At 42.8% G+C, this 16,105-nt stretch overlaps 1 protein-coding gene across 1 annotated transcript; it reads left to right on the top strand.

Annotated features, from left to right (window-relative positions):
* The first annotated feature begins 382 nt into the window (after window positions 1-382).
* Window positions 383-14,364, top strand: LOC131191594 (lysozyme C, milk isozyme-like). The gene is made up of 5 exons (XM_058169886.1): window positions 383-435; window positions 2,874-3,039; window positions 4,559-4,720; window positions 13,770-13,848; window positions 13,951-14,364. The coding sequence occupies exons 1-5, from the start codon at window positions 415-417 to the stop codon at window positions 14,033-14,035; spliced, it is 513 nt and encodes a 170-aa protein (XP_058025869.1). The 5' UTR covers window positions 383-414; the 3' UTR covers window positions 14,036-14,364.
* Window positions 14,365-16,105: the final 1,741 nt, after the last annotated feature.

The raw sequence follows: 16,105 nt of genomic DNA, 5'->3' as shown, positions 1-16,105 counted from the left end.
CACACAACACAACACAACACAACACAACTGACTCACACACAATGTAAAAGCAGCTGCACTTCACACTTCACACAGCCACAAAAAGCTCAAAAACCAACTTTCACACTTTACACGCACACAACTCACACACACACACACACACACACAAAATACCACATACAGCTTTCTGAGATTTTATATGTTTGTGTAGTTTTGTAGAGTGAAACACTACAGAAACACACCAAATCTCAGAAAGGTGCACAAATATTTTATTTTATTATTGTCTTTTATTTTATTTTATTGTGGACTTCAATTCCCAGAGTTCCTCAGCCAGACAGCATTAATCACTCAGTGGTGAAATAGATTAGCTAAGTTTAGATTAGTTCAGTCTAGTGCTAAAAGCAAAGCTGGGGCTTTCTGGCTGTGAGAAAAGCGATGAGGTTGATCAGTAATCAGGTAAGTGGCTTAGACTCTTTTAAAAGGAGTTTTTCTACATGTTTTCTACAGAAAACATGTTTTTTAAGGTTCTGCCGATGAGGAACTCAGGTGAGATCCCCAGAGTAGCCTTTAATTTTAATTTTTAAGTTTAAAGGCTGCCGATCTCAGCTGAGGGGCAGGATCCTCAAAGGCTTTTTTTTACTTTTAAAGGCAGGTTTCGGCTGAAGCAAAACCAGCTTTTAAAAGTAAAAAAAAAAAACCTCTGCTGATGGTGCGGCTCAGCAGAGGCAGGGGGGCGGGGCCAGGGATTTTTGCTACCGGTCCTCCGAACCAGCAGCTGCCATCGCTACCGGATCGCGCGATGCCATCCGATCCGGGAGCATTTCACCCCTGGGTCACAGCTAACTTTGTAGGCTCTCTGAGTCCCAGGCTTGATTGAAGCTTGCTGGGTGACGCAATGAAGGGAAATTCCTATTGTGGCTGAATGGCTTTGCCCTGCCTTTGTTCAGAGCCAGACCTTGCTGCAGGCAGTAACGGGATTACCAAATCTGCATTTCTAAAGCTGCCCCAGCTCAGTATCTACTGGAGGTGTGTGTGCCAGGGAGCTGAGTTTCTGTCTCCAAGAGCATGTTTCTCAATTTCTCATCCAGGGAAATATAATATTCTGCCTTTTTAATATTTCCTAAAACGTTTCATTCTTCTTGGAGGGATGGGTGCTAACTTTCTACAATGGGAAGTCAGGGAACAATTATGAGGCTTGCTCAGCTGAGAAAGACCAAGCTGCATTGTATTAGCACAAAGAAGAACACTTTTTGCGTATTAATGTGCATCAACAATGTTGAAGGACCTAACTATTTGAAAGCATTGTACATAGTGATAATAGAGAAGAACATTCTGGTCAAAAAAAAAAAAACCCTCCCCAATCTTCTAAAAGACATGAGATATAAAACCAGATTGAGGAGGAAACAAAATCACAGGTGTTGATGTAGGAACTCCTTCAGTAAATAATGAGTTGCTGCAGGGAGAACAGCCTGTTCTCCTTGAGATTCTCTTTCTGAGTGACACAATGAATAACTTGTTCTCCTTGTCCAAGCCAATTTCACTTAAATGGTTTATATTTAATCTAAGAACTGGGAAATTATCTTCACATAGCCCCAGGCTTTAAAGAAGAAAACCAGTGGCAAACAGTGTTCCATGAACACATAAAAAAGAGGAGGGGAAACAAGAGGGAAAGACTGAAAGGGAGGTTAAGCTCCCGAGGCTCTCAGTGGTTTAAAGGATATTAAAAATGATAAGAAATTGTTAAGTTGTGATGCTCTATGAAGTAACAAGCTTTGTGGGCAATTTCTTTAATAGCGCCCATTTCCTTTTAATCATTTGGGATAAGCTGCCAGATCTCTCACTACAACTCTTTGCTGATGATGTCAAACTATTTAACACCACAGACAATACTTCTGTCATTCAAAACGACCTTGATCATCTATCCGCTTGGTTTAAAAATTGGCAGCTCCAAATTTCAACCAGCAAATGCTCAGTCTTACATATAGGAAAAAAGAACCCAAAAACTAAATACATACTAGATGGACATTACCTTACAGACGACCCCCATCCCGTTAAAGACCTTGGAGTTTTCATGTCAAATGATCTAAGTGCCAAAGCCCACTGCAACTACATAGCAAAAAAAGCTCTAAGAGTTGTAAACCTAATTTTGCGTAGCTTCTTTTCTAAAAACAATACACTACTAACCAGAGCATATAAAACATTTGCTAGACCAATTCTAGAATACAGCTCGCCTGTTTGGAACCCTCACCACATCTCTGACATCAATACAATTGAACGTGTCCAGAAATATTTTACAAGAAGAGTTCTCCATTCCTCTGAAAACAATAAAATACCCTATCCCACCAGACTTGAAATCCTAGGCTTAGAAAACTTGGAACTCCGTCGCCTTCGACATGACCTAAGCTTAACTCACAGAATCATCTATTGTAATGTCCTTCCTGTTAAAGACTACTTCAGCTTTAATTGCAATAATACTAGAGCAACTAATAGATTTAAACTTAATGTCAACCGCTTTAATCTAGATTGCAGAAAATATGACTTCTGTAACAGAATCATCAGTGCTTGGAATACTTTACCTGACTCTGTGGTCTCTTCCCATAATCCTAAAAGTTTTATCCAAAAACTTTCTACTATTGACCTCACCCCATTCCTAAGAGGACCATAAGGGGCGTGCATAAGCGCACAAACGTGCCTACCGTTCCTGTCCTATTGTTTTTTCTTCTTCTTTTCTTCTTCCTATATACTTATACCTCCTTATATTTACTCATATATGTGTTTATATACTATATAATCTTTTGTATGATACCTACATATATTGTTGTGACAAAATAAAATAAATAAAATAAATAAACAACAACAACAACAACAATAATAATAATTCTGGGTTACTTCAGGGAAGCCTGATCTTTAGGAAAGCTGCAGCAATGAAGGCTTTGACCCTCATCCTCCTGATTTTCCTCCCTGCTGGAAGGGAAGCCAAAATATTTGACAGATGCCAACTTGCTTCTGCTCTGAAATCGAATGGAATGGATAGATACTATGGCATCCACTTGGACGACTGTGAGTTTACTTTTCTTCTTCCTCTCCTGATGCCCTTTCCTGATACATTTTGTTTAGGGGACTGATACTGGTGGTGGTGGGTGTTCTGCTTTTCAAGAAACAGAAATTTCATCCAGTGAAGTAGAGAAGGAGGGGGACAATTCCTCTCTACATCTCAAGACACCAATGTGCACCAGTGCTCTTGCCAAGAGTTTGGTTTGTTTTTTTTAATTTGTCACATTTAAAGAAAGGAAGCTACTGCTGCTACTAGCTCAACAACAATCTCTCCAAAAAAGCCCTCAAGTCTGGTTCACTGCCTGCTCTTCCTGGAAAAGAATACAAACAGCATGAGACAGCCTAGCAGCTTGCAGGTCTTCTTTGCTGTAGGGTCTTTTTTGGTCCTTGCTGCCTTAGCCTCTCTGGCCTCATGCTCTCCCTGCATCTGCTGCTGAGCCTTCTCTGGACTCCTCAAGTGTTGGATCGCTTAGCACCACCAGACTTCTTCCCAGGGGTCCTGGTAGTCCAATTCTGGCCTTCCCTGCTATACCATCACAAGCCTGGCTGCCTCTGCTGGATCATCCAAGATCTAAGTTCCAAGCCTTACAGTCCCTTTTTCTGATGTGGCCTTATCTCTGCCTGCTTCCGCTGCTACAATGTTGCTTTTTCCATGTGCTTATGGACTCTGTCCATGCACAATGTTCTGCGTTAAGATACACTTAAAAACTGTGTACAAGCTGAGAGCCTCAGAAGGAATGTATTGCAAGCAACCACAAAAACTTGAAGAATGCCTTTGAGATAACAATATTTCAAATTCTTTCTAAGAAGGAAGTTGCTTTCCAAAGTGTGTATGATAGCAATAAATAATACAACTGCCTACTCAATGAGGCTAGGCGATGGTTCAATGGTTAAGATGTTGAGCTTGTCGGCTGGAAAGCCAACAACCAGGGATTGGCTTCAAAAAATTTAGCAAGGGGTTCTCTGCCTGGTTGCTGGGTGGGCGTGGGCATGGTGGGCATGGCCTAGTCGGCCTTCTGCACCATGGCGAGGGAGTTCTCCAAACTGCACAGAATCTTAGCTAGAGGTTCTCCCGAACCCCTGCAAACCCCCAACAGCCCACCCCTGCCAACAACCCAGGTTTGAGCCTCAAGCATAGCGTGACAGGGTAAGCTTCTAGCTCCTGCCAACCTAGCAGGCAAATGTGAGTAGATGAATAGATACCACTGCTCCATGACATCATGCTGGTCACATGACTGCAGAAATGTTTTCAGGCAGAGCTGGCTCAGGGGCCCTTGAAATGGAGATGAGCACTGCCTCATATAGCCAATTATGACCAGCGGAGTAAAATCCACAGGGACTCTTTTCTTTTCCTTCCTACTCCATGAGATCCATGAAAAATTGTGAAGGATAAACCATTATCCTTCAAAATATTCAATGAACAAAAGAAACGAAGGGTAAAAAAATTGTCCTCATTAGCATCCTGCCAACTGCTACTGGAGTCGCTCTCTTTTTTTAATCTAAGGATCTGTCTGGTTTAATCTAGGGATTTGTCTGGTTCATCATGGGAGCGGATTTGACAGCAAATCGGTAACCTCGCGAAAGAACGGAAAGATTAAATTCTTTGGGATTTTCCAGATAAGCAGCCAATGGTGGTGTAAAAGGAATCAGGGATATTCAGCTAATCGCTGCAAAATGCCCTGCAGTGGTAAGTAACCACTTAACATGAGGCTAAGCGGGGGAAACACTTACAAAATGTCCTAAAGAAGATGGATCACCTTATATTTACAGGGAAGTTCTGGTTCTTTTCCTCCCTGTATTCCTCTTCTCTTTCATCTTTTAGATGAGACGATGGAAGAGAAGGGCACAGCTCTTTCAGTAACAACAGCTCTTTATTAGTAGACCAGTACAACCCAACAACCTGCTTGTCTGGCAGCGTCCTCTTTTATAGAGGGCTGCCAGACGCCTTAACCAATGAGCTTTAAGTATTTTCCCGCCTTTTTGGAGGACCTGAGTGAAGCCTATAGCTCACTCCTTATATGGTACATAACACATCAGTCTAGCTATTCCCTGACTGAGCACCTCCTGCTTCCAAAATTTCTAGGCACATCCCTGCCCTCTGAACACACATACAGATTGTACTGAGAAATGAAAGGCAGGATATGAGTCTAACAAATGGGGGAAACCAAACAAATTAGTAAAGAATCATCTAATGCATTCCGGCTTTTACTTTTACTCTGACTGAATAGTAAACACAAATAGTAGTAAATCCTGAGTAAGGCAAGGCCAGTTCAGGACAGCTTTGTACATCAAGACTCTCCATTACCTAACTCCCCATCTCTCTAGAAGGCCTCATTATTGGTAGAACAAGGTTAAGCCCTTTGGCAGAGTGAGATTTGTCAAATTCGTTGATGCCCATGCAGTCTTCAGTACAGAATAGAATAGAATAGAATAGAATAGAATAGAAAAGAATAGAATTTTATTGGCCAAGTGTGATTGGACACACAAGGAATTTGTCTTGGTGCATATGCTCTCAGTGTACATAAAAGAAAAGATACCTTCATCAAGGTACAACATTTACAACACAATTGATGGTCAATATATCAATATAAATCATAAGGATTGCCAGCAACAAGTTATAGTCATACAGTCATAAGTGGAAAGAGATTGGTGATGGGAACTATGAAACGATTAATAGTAGTGCAGATTCAGTAAATAGTCTGACAGTGTTGAGGGAATTATTTGTTTAGCAGAGTGATGGCCTTCGGGAAAAAACTGTTCTTGTGTCTAGTTGTTCTGGTGTGCAGTGCTCTATAGCGTCGTTTTGAGGGTAGGAGTTGAAACAGTTTATGTCCAGGATGCGAGGGATCTGCAAATATTTTCACGGCCCTCTTCTTGATTCGTGCAGTATACAGGTCCTCAATGGAAGGCAAGTTGGTAGCAATTATTTTTTCTGCAGTTCTAATTATCCTCTGAAGTCTGTGTTTTCTTGTTGGGTTGCAGAACCGAACCAGACAGTTATAGAGGTGCAAATGACAGACTCAATAATTCCTCTGTAGAATTGGATCAGCAGCTCCTTGGGCAGTTTGAGCTTACTGAGTTGGCGCAGAAAGAACATTCTTTGTTGTCCTTTTTAATGATGTTTTGATGTTAGCTGTCCATTTGAGATCTTGCGATATGATAGAACCCAGAAATTTGAAGGTTTCTACTGTTGATACTGTGTTGTCAAGTATTGTGAGAGGTGGAAGTATGGAAGGGTTTTCCTAAAGTCTACCACCATTTCTACGGTTTTGAGTGTGTTCAGTTCCAGATTGTTTTGGTTGCACCACAAGGCTAGTCGTTCGACCTCTCGTCTATATGCGGATTCGTCATTGTCTCGAATGAGACCAATCACTGTTGTGTCATCTGCGAACTTCAGTAGCTTAACAAATGGATCATTGGAGATGCAGTCATTGGTATACAGAGAGAAGAGAAGTGGGGAGAGCACACAGCCTTGGGGGGCCCCTGTGCTAATTGTACAGGTATTTGATGTGATCTTGCTTAGCTTCACCTGCTGCTTCCTGTTTGTTAGGAAGCTTGTGATCCACTTACAAGTCTGTTCCGGTACCTGTAGCTGGTTTAGCTTAGTTAGAAGAATGTCTGGAATGATGGTATTGAATGCTGAACTAAAGTCTACAAAAAGGACCCTTGCATAGGTCTTTGGAGACTCAAGATGTTGTAGGATGTAGTGCAGAGCCATATTAACAGCATCATCTGTTGATCTATTTGCTCGGTATGCAAATTGCAAGGGGTCTAACAGTGGATCCGTGATGGATTTCAGGTAGGAAAGCACTAGCCTTTCAAAGGTTTTCATGACTACAGATGTTAGAGCAACTGGTCTGTAGTCATTCAGTTCCTTGATGGTGGGCTTCTTCGGCACTGGGATGATGGTAGAGCGTTTGAAGCAAGAAGGAACATAGCACATCTCTAGTGATTTATTGAAAATATGGGTGAAGATGCGGGCCAATTGGTCAGCACAGACTTTTAAGCAAGAAGGAGTTATCTTGTCTGGGCCTGGAGCTTTTCCTGGCTTTTGTCTGTGAAATAGGTCCTGCACTTCCTTTTCTGTGATCACTAGGGGTTGTGAACCCAATGAAATGGGGTCAGTTGTAGGAGGCTTGGCTGTTGTTGGTGTGTCTGAGATGGGGGTTGTGGAGATAGGTGGCTGTAGTTTCCTTTCAAACCTGCAGTAAAACTCATTCAGGTCATCTGCCAGTTGTTGATTACCTTCAGCCTGGGAAGGAGGTTTGCCATAGCCGGTGATATTTTAAGAGTTTTCCACATGTTTGCTGGTTCATTTGCTGAAAATTGATTCTTTAGCTTTTCAGAGTAGCTTCTTTTGCTGCTCTTATCTCCTTGTTAGTGCATTTCTGGTCTGATTGTACAGCATTTTATCACCTTTTCTGTAGGCTTCCTCTTTGGAATGTCGTAGCTGCTTAAGTTTAGGTGTAAACCAAGGTTTGTTATTACTGTGTATTCGCAAGTTCCTTGTAGGTACACATAGGTCTTCACAGAAGCTGACATATGATGTTACAGTATCTGTGAGTTCATCCAGGTCTGCAGAGGTATCTTTAAAATATTCCAATCAGTGCAGTCAAAACATGCCTGTAGCTTTAATTCTGATTCCTCCGTCCAGGTTTTCACTGATTTAATTATTGGTTTTATGGCTTTAAGTCTTTGCCTGTAAGCAGGTACAAGGTGAATCATGCAATGATCAGAGTGTCCTACAGCTGCACGTGGTAAAGACCGATAGGCATCTTTTAGTGTTGTGTAGCAGTGGTCTAGAGTATTCTTGCCTCTGGTGGGACAATTGACATGCTGAAAGTATTTTGGTAGTTCTTTCCTTAAGTTTGCCTTGTTTAGATCTCCCAAAACAATGGCCAGTGAATCAGGGTGTTTGGCTTCAGCCTCCATGATTTGGTCAGCTAGAGTTCGTAATGCCTCATTTACACAGGCTTGTGGTGGGACATAAACAGCAATTAGAAGAAATGAGGAAAATTCACGAGGCGAATAGTAAGGTTTGCAGTTGATAATTAGAGTCTCTAAATTGTTGTCACAGAATTTGTAAATTATGTTAAAATCTTGACACCAGGTTGAATTAATATATAGGCATAAGCCTCCTCCTTTCTTTTACCAGATGTTTCTGGAATCCTGTCTGATCGTTCAATTTGAAATCCTGGAATGTTCAGGCTGCTATTTTCAATTGATTCATTTAACCAGGTTTCAGAGAAGCATAGGACTGCTGAATTGCGAAAATCAGAATAGTATTTGTTTAAGAGGAGTATTTCATCCATCTTATTTGCAAGTGAGCGTATATTTGTTAGGAAAATTGAAGGCAGAGGAGTTTTAGTGCGAGTTCTTAGCTTGATTAAGATCCCAGATCGTTTACCTCGTTTCCTTCGTTTCCGTCGTTTGGTTTTTTTAGTAATCCATGGCTCCGTGGGAATTGCCTCCTCCTGTGTTAGAATCTCCTCCGTGTTTGTAAAGACAGGCGGGGGTGAGATTAAAGAAAGCTGCTCCTTAAAGAAATGTTCCTTAATTTTTAGCAGATGGTCTCGTGAGTAGGAAATCCGTAGTGAGTCACAGAGAACAATTAGAAATAAAGAAACAATTAGAGAGCATTTCACCGAGGCAGCCTTCGTCGGCGCCATCTTAGGTACAGGTAATCATCCTTGACTTACAACAAGTTCATTTAGCGACCTTTCAAAGTTACAACAGCACTGAAAAAAAGTGACTTGTGACCATTTTTTACACTTACAACCATTGTGGTATCCCTATGGTCAGGTGAACAAAATTTGGATGCATGACAACTGACTCAAACTTACGACAGTTGCCGTATCCCAGGGTCACACAATCACCTTTTGCACCCTTCTGACAAGCAAAGTGAAGGGGGAAGCCAGATTCGCCGAACAACCATGTTAACCAAATTAACAACTTCAGTGATTCACATAGCCCAGGGGTCTGCAAACTTGGCTCTTTTAAGACTTGTGGACTTCAATTCCTAGAGTTCTAGAGCTTTGCTGGCTGAGGAACTCTGGGAGTTGAAGTCCACAAGTCTTAAAAGAGCCAAGTTTGCAGACCCCTGACATAGCCAATGTGGCAAGAATGATCGTAAAACAAATGTCTCACTTAGCAGCAGAAATTTTGAGCTTAGCTGTGGTCGTAAGTCAAGGACTACCTGTATTTGGCTAGGGAGAGAGAATCTCAGCACATCTCTTCCAGTGCCTGCATTAGGCAGGCCTCATCCACTGCTTTCTGCTCCTTGTCCCTGATCCAGGCCCGAATGAAGGCTTTCTATCTGGGAGGCAAAACTGTGGGTGTACAATCTCTGAACTCTGCAAGAAACAGCTGCCAGTGCACTACAAAGCTTCTAATAGTTCTGGCAGAATGCAAATAGGAAGGAAAGATTTTTCAGATTGTTATCCAGGTGTTCCAAAAGGGTGCACCCTTTAAACAAGGAATATTCAATTTAGTGATGACCTCCTCACAAAATTTCCATTGGGCTGAAGCCTGCTTTCTAAAATAAAATTAATTTAAATATATATATATCCAATCCTGAGAAATATCTTGCGGACAGTTCTGATTATAAAAGATCCCCTTTTAAGAAATCCGTCATTATTCATTGATTTTTCCTCAGCCTTCACTAAATTGCCAATGAGTTGAAGCCTGCTTTCTAAAACAAAACCCAAATTAGGGAAATGAATACAATATACATATACATATACATATATATATATATATATATATATATATACTTCATGCTTCTGTAAGCACAAAGCCTATACATATATATATATACTTCATGCTTCTGTAAGCACAAAGCCTATACATATATATATATACTTCATGCTTCTGTAAGCACAAAGCCGAAAGCACCAGCCTGAAGATGACGAGTGAGACCTCGTCGAAACGTCGCCAAGATACTCTCAACCTTATACGGGAAAAGACCCGAATATGCCAAGACGTATATACCGATACTCATGAAAATCTACGAAAACACACACACACACACACACACACACACACACACACACACACACATACAGTATATATTAATGGGTCTTTGGTTATTCGAGTATTCTCCTGCGTAAAATTGGATGTGTCTTGGTGACGTTTCGAAGAAGTCTCATTCGTCATCTTCAGGCTGGTGTTTACAGCTTCATGCTTCTAGGAGCAATGTGTGATTGCAGCTGTTTCTTCCTTTTAACTGCTAGTGGGGGGTTGAACTGATTGGTGGGAGCTTGGCCATGTTCTGATTAGGTGAAGGTGTGTTCTGATTGTTTTTTTATTTATTTATTTGTTTATAATTTAATTTCTATACCGCCCTTCTCCCGAAGGACTCAGGGCGGTTTACAGCCATAATTAAAACACAGAATATAAATAGCAAATTTAAAAAGGAATTAAAAACAAATATTTAGTAGGCCAAATTAACTAAAACGGTCATAGACCGACATAAAACCCCTTTAAAATTACAATTAAAATACACCTAGGCTAGTCCCGCACGATGAAATAATAAAGTCTTCAGTTCACGTTTGAAGGTCCGGAGGTCGGGGAGTTGGCGTAACCCCGGAGCCAACTCATTCCAAAGGGCGGGTGCTGCCACAGAGAAGGCTCTCCCCCTGGGGGCCGCCAACCGACATTGTTTGGTCGACGGCCCCACAGGGAGCGCACAGGTCGTTGGGAGGCTATCGGTGGCAGAAGGCAGTCTCGTAGATAGCCTGGTCTAAGCCATAGAGCGCTTTAAAGGTGGTCACTAACACCTTGAATTGCACCCGGAAGGCTACCGGCAGCCAGTGCAGGTCATGCAGGATAGATGTTATATGGGAGCAACGCAGTGCTCCCTCTATCACCCGCGCAGCCGCATTCTGGACTAGCTGGAGCCTCCTGGTGCTCTTCAAGGGGAGCCCCATGTAGAGAGCATTGCAATAGTCCAGGCGGGAGGTAACGAGGGTGTGAGTGACCGTGCATAAGGAGTCCCGGTCAAGGAAGAAGCGCAACTGGCAAATCAGGCGAACCTGATAAAATGCTCCCCTGGCGACGGCTGTCAAATGTTCTTCTAGGGACAGCCGATCGTCCAGGAAAATGCCCAAGTTGCGCACCCTCCCCCTGGGGGCCAATACTTCACCCCCAACAGTCAGCAAAGGCGTAAGCTGATTGTACCGGGACGCCGGAACCCACAGCCACTCTGTCTTGGAGGGGTTGAGCTGGAGCCTGTTCCTCCCCATCCAGACCTGCACGGCTTCAAGACACCGGGCCATCACTTCGACAGCTTCATTGGGGTGGTTCGGGGTGAAAATGTACAACTGAGTATCATCAGCGTACAGATGGTATTCCACCCCGAAACTACGGATAACCTCACCCAGCGGCTTCATGTAGATGTTGAACAGGAGAGGCGAGAGAACCGACCCCTGTGGCACCCCACAAGTGAGGCACCTTGAGGTGGATCTCTGCCCCCCTGCCAACACTGTCTGCGAACAGTCAGAGAGATAGGAGGAGAACCACCGATAAACGGTGCCCCCCACCCCCAATCCCTCCAACCGCCGCAGCAGGATACCATGGTCGATGGTATCAAAAGCCGCCGAGAGATCTAAAAGGATCAGGACAGAGGAACATCCCCTGTCCTGAGCCCTCCAGAGGTCATCCACCAAAGCGACCAAAGCCATCTCAGTGCTGTATCCAGGTCTGAAGCCGGACTGGAACGGGTCTAGATAGACAGTTTCCTCCAGGTATTGGGGAAGCTGATATGCCACCACACTCTCAACAACCTTCGCCAAAAAGCGAAGGTTGGAGACTGGACGATAGTTCGCCAATACAGCTGGGTCCAGGGAAGGCTTCTTGAGGAGGGGCTGCACCACTGTCTCTTTCAAGGTGGTGGGGAAGGTGCCCTCCAACAAGGAAGCATTGGTAACTCCCAGGAGCCAGCCTCGTGTAATCTCCCGTGTGGCCAGTACCAACCAGGAGGGACACGGGTCCAATAAACATGTGATGGGATTCAGCCTACCCAACAGCCTGTCCATGTCATCGGGAGTCACAGGATCAAACTCAGCCCAGGTAATATCCACAAGACCCGTCCCCGCCATCCCGCCTGAATCTATCCAAGCAGCGTCCAGTCTGTCCCAGATCTGAGTGATTTTATCGGACAGATACTGTACAAAATCCTCAGCACGCCCCTGCAAGGGGTCCTCCCGAGCCTCCTGCATAAGCAGGGAGCGGGTCACCCTAAACAGGGTGGCTGGGTGATTATCTGCCGATGCGATAAGAGTGGAGAAATAGTTATGTTTCGCCGTTCTTATCGCCACTAGGTAGGTCTAGTCACTAGTGTTCGGTCAGATTCGGTGTGGCTGGACCTCCAACACTCTCTAGGCGTCTTTTCCGGCACTTCATTTCTCTCAGCTCCTCGTTATACCAAGGAGCTGGTCGAGTTCGGCACCGGGCCAGAGGCCGCAAAGGCACGACGCGGTCCAAAGCCCCGGCCGCCGCCTCCTCCCAGGTGGCCACCAGTTCTTCGGTCGAGCCGTGGGCTAGTTCCCCAGGAAACAGCCCAAGCTCCATCAGAAACCTCTCTGGGTCCATCAGGTGCCTGGGACGGAACCATTGAATCGGCTCCGTCTCCCTGCGGTGTGGTGCAGCGGTTCGAAAGTCTAGCTGAAGGAGTAAATGATCTGACCATGACAGGGGTTTAAAAATTAACTCCCCTAACTCCAGATCATTAAGCCACTGTCCCGAGACAAAAATCAGGTCCAGAGTGTTACCCCCAGTGTGGGTGGGACCATTAACTACCTGGGTCAGGTCCAAGGCCGCCATGGAAGCCATGAACTCCCGAGCTGTCGTCGATGATCCGCCCACCGACGGCAGATTGAAATCCCCCATAACCATAAGTCTGGGGGTCTCAACCGCCATCCCGGCTATCATCTCCAACAGCTCGGGCAGGGCTGCTGCCACGTAGCAAGGAGCCAGGTACGTAACTAGCACGCCCACCTGCACCCCATGGCCCCACTTCACAAGGAGGGCTTCATAACCGGCTATCTGCGGGACAGTGACCTCCCTCGGTTCTAGACCCTCAACCGCTACCCCCTACCCCTACCCTGGGCCCTCGGTTGATGGAATGCACAGAAACCTGGTGGGCACATCTCAGTAAGGGGTACCCCCCCTTCTGTGGTTGGGGATTTGGCTGTGCTCTGATTGGATGGTGGGATTCGTTGTGCTCTGAGTGGCTGGGGGTGTGTTCTGTTTGGGTGGGGGGGGCTTGGTTGTGCTCAGGTTAGTCTGAGTTGCAGGGGGATTTGAGTTGGTGAGCTGCATTGCTGTTGTTTGGCTTCACGTTTGTGGTCGTGCTACATTTTCATGGTGGGTGTCAGGCTGCTGCATGTATGGATTGGAGGGGTTTGAAATGGCTAATGATGCAGCTGCGGTCTGGCTTCTGGTCCGTTGTCGTGCTTCATCATTGGTGTGGGTTTGAGTCTGCTTTCCGCGTGGATGTGTGGTGGTGACATGCTGTGTGGCACTCGTGAGTGTGGGTCTTGCATCATTCTTCATGTTAGGGACTCGTTTGTTGATAAGGGCGGGTTTCCAAATGGCTGGTAGGTGGGAGGTATCACCTCATTTATTCATGCTGTGTGGGCGTTTTTCTAAGAAATCCTAAGAAATATCTCACAGATAGTCTTGATTTTAAAAGAGCCCGTTTTAAAAACCCTTCATTATTGATTATTTTTCCCTAGCTTTCATAGATGACGATCTTGGAGATGATATTGCATGCGCTAAGAAAATTGTGTTGGATAGGCAAAAGATGAATGCCTGGTGAGTCCACATCTCTTATTAATGTGATCCTATATCACTCAATATTATTGCTAAGCATGTCCAGTATTCTAAGATATGTAATATTCTTATTTTTGCTTTTAGGGAAGATTGGCAAGTAAACTGCAAAGGGAAAAATATCTCAAGGTGGACTTCGGACTGCAAATTTGATTTCTATGATTCTGGATAAGGCTGTACGTAGGTCTTTGATTAGATGCTTTTCTTAATATAAGAAACCTTCCGCACACTGTTTTAAGTAGCTATTATCTTCAGCCTATCTTGTTATATCACTTCTTTGGAACATCCTCAATAAATTCAAGAAACAGCGTACAATCATTTTCTCTTTGATGACTGAGAAGATCAAAAAATAGAAGAGTATTTTGCCTTCAGACATGGTTATAGAAGAGACAAACATTTGATTCTGACTTCTGTCCCACTATTTGTATTCACATACGGTTTACTCGGTACTGTTTCTGTATTTCCATTTAAAAAAAAATAAAGATTAATCTTTAGCTTGAAGTGCATATGTTTTGACACCATTTTTGTATGTACATGTACCCTCCCTCAACATATTCATTTTTCATCTACAGAAAAGCAGGACTCTTTAGATACAATACTAGATACAATCAGGATTTGGCTTTCTTTTTGATTCAGAATATAATTCTTTATTAATATTTATTATTCTTTATTAATATTACCCTTTACTTAGAGACAAACAACCTACTCTCTAACAAGTAGTTTGGTTTCAGAAAAAAATTGTCCTGTAATCTGCAACTCCTACACTGCAAAACCATATGAACTATACAACTCGACCAAGGTAAAACAATTGATGCAATCTACATAGACTTCTGCCTTCGATGTTTAAGCATATAGAAGGCTGGGTTTAATATCACTGAGTTCAAATAGCAGAATATTATATATTCATTGTTGCTGATCAGAAATTTTATTCAGTCTAGTTTTTGAATGCAAAAAGTGTTTGCGCCTAGAGGACTGTATTTTGGATATAATATTTAATATAATATTTCAATACTTAATCTCACCTCTCATGTACTCTGCTCCCCCTAATAAATTCAGTCATCCAACCATGGCCAAAGTTACCAATGGTGTTCCTCAAGGAGTGGTAATGATGGATTGAAAGGTAATGATTTTATTTCCATTGTTGCTAAAATTATGGTTGTATCTGTACATTGTTCCATTCGTATGGAAGAAAGTGGATGGCAGATGTCTCAGATTTAATATTGATAAGGACACCTGCCTTTTCCTCAATTCTGTGCTCTGGTTTCAATGAAAATCATTGATTCAGAATGAATTTTAAATATTCACCATGGTTCAAAATATATTTTAAAAATAAGCCGTGGAAAGACACAGAATACATTTTGCATAGATACAATATCATTAATTGCTTAATTAATGCCTTTTAATATCTCTAGCACCATCATAAATTTTTAAAAACATTTATCTAAAATTCCACCATATGCGGAAACATTAAAAACAGAGCTCGGTGACGGAAATATGCTCATTATAGTTTTACCTGCAATTGATAATTGATTAATTTGATGATTAGATTGACTTTTTATCTGGATCCAGATCAGCCTAAGTGGAAACACTTTAGTCATCTGATTGGCTGCCTGCCCACCTCTCTTTTTCCTTTATAGATATTGACACTTACTGTTTGTGTTGGCTTACCAATTCTACCAATTATTTTTATGAATGAAAGGTTCTCTGTTCACTAGCTTCTTTTGTGATTCTGCTGTTCCTCAGGCTTTATGTGATCAGATTTCTTCTTCTCATCCTTAAACCTTGCCAGTGAATTTCATTAGCCATTGTTTATCTCTTCTTTTATTCTTTCTGAACAAATAATTCCCTCAATACTGTCAAGCTATTTATGCACTACTATTAATCTTCCCATTGTTCCCATCACCCATCTCCTTCCACTTATGACTGTATGACTGTAACTTTGTTGCTTGTATCCTTATGATTTATATTGATATTGATTGTTTCCTGATTGCTTATTTGTATCCTATGACTAGCATTGTTGTACCTTATGATTCTTGATGAACATGTCTTTTCTTTTATGTACACTGAGAGCATATACACCAAGACAAATTCCTTGTGTGGCCAATTACACTTGGCCAATAAAAAAATCTATTCTATTCTATTCTATTCTATTCTATTCTATTCTATTCTTTCCCTCCTCCATTCCTTTGGTTCCTTCAAACCATCTAAGTTTGCTATGCGGTCTCCAGGGAAAGGAACAGTT

Source organism: Ahaetulla prasina, chromosome 2 (genome assembly GCF_028640845.1).
Source record: "Ahaetulla prasina isolate Xishuangbanna chromosome 2, ASM2864084v1, whole genome shotgun sequence".
In the NCBI taxonomy this organism is placed as follows: Eukaryota; Metazoa; Chordata; class Lepidosauria; order Squamata; family Colubridae; genus Ahaetulla; species Ahaetulla prasina.
The sequence above is the reverse complement of the archived record's forward strand: the minus strand, read 5'-3'. Positions and strand labels throughout refer to the sequence as shown.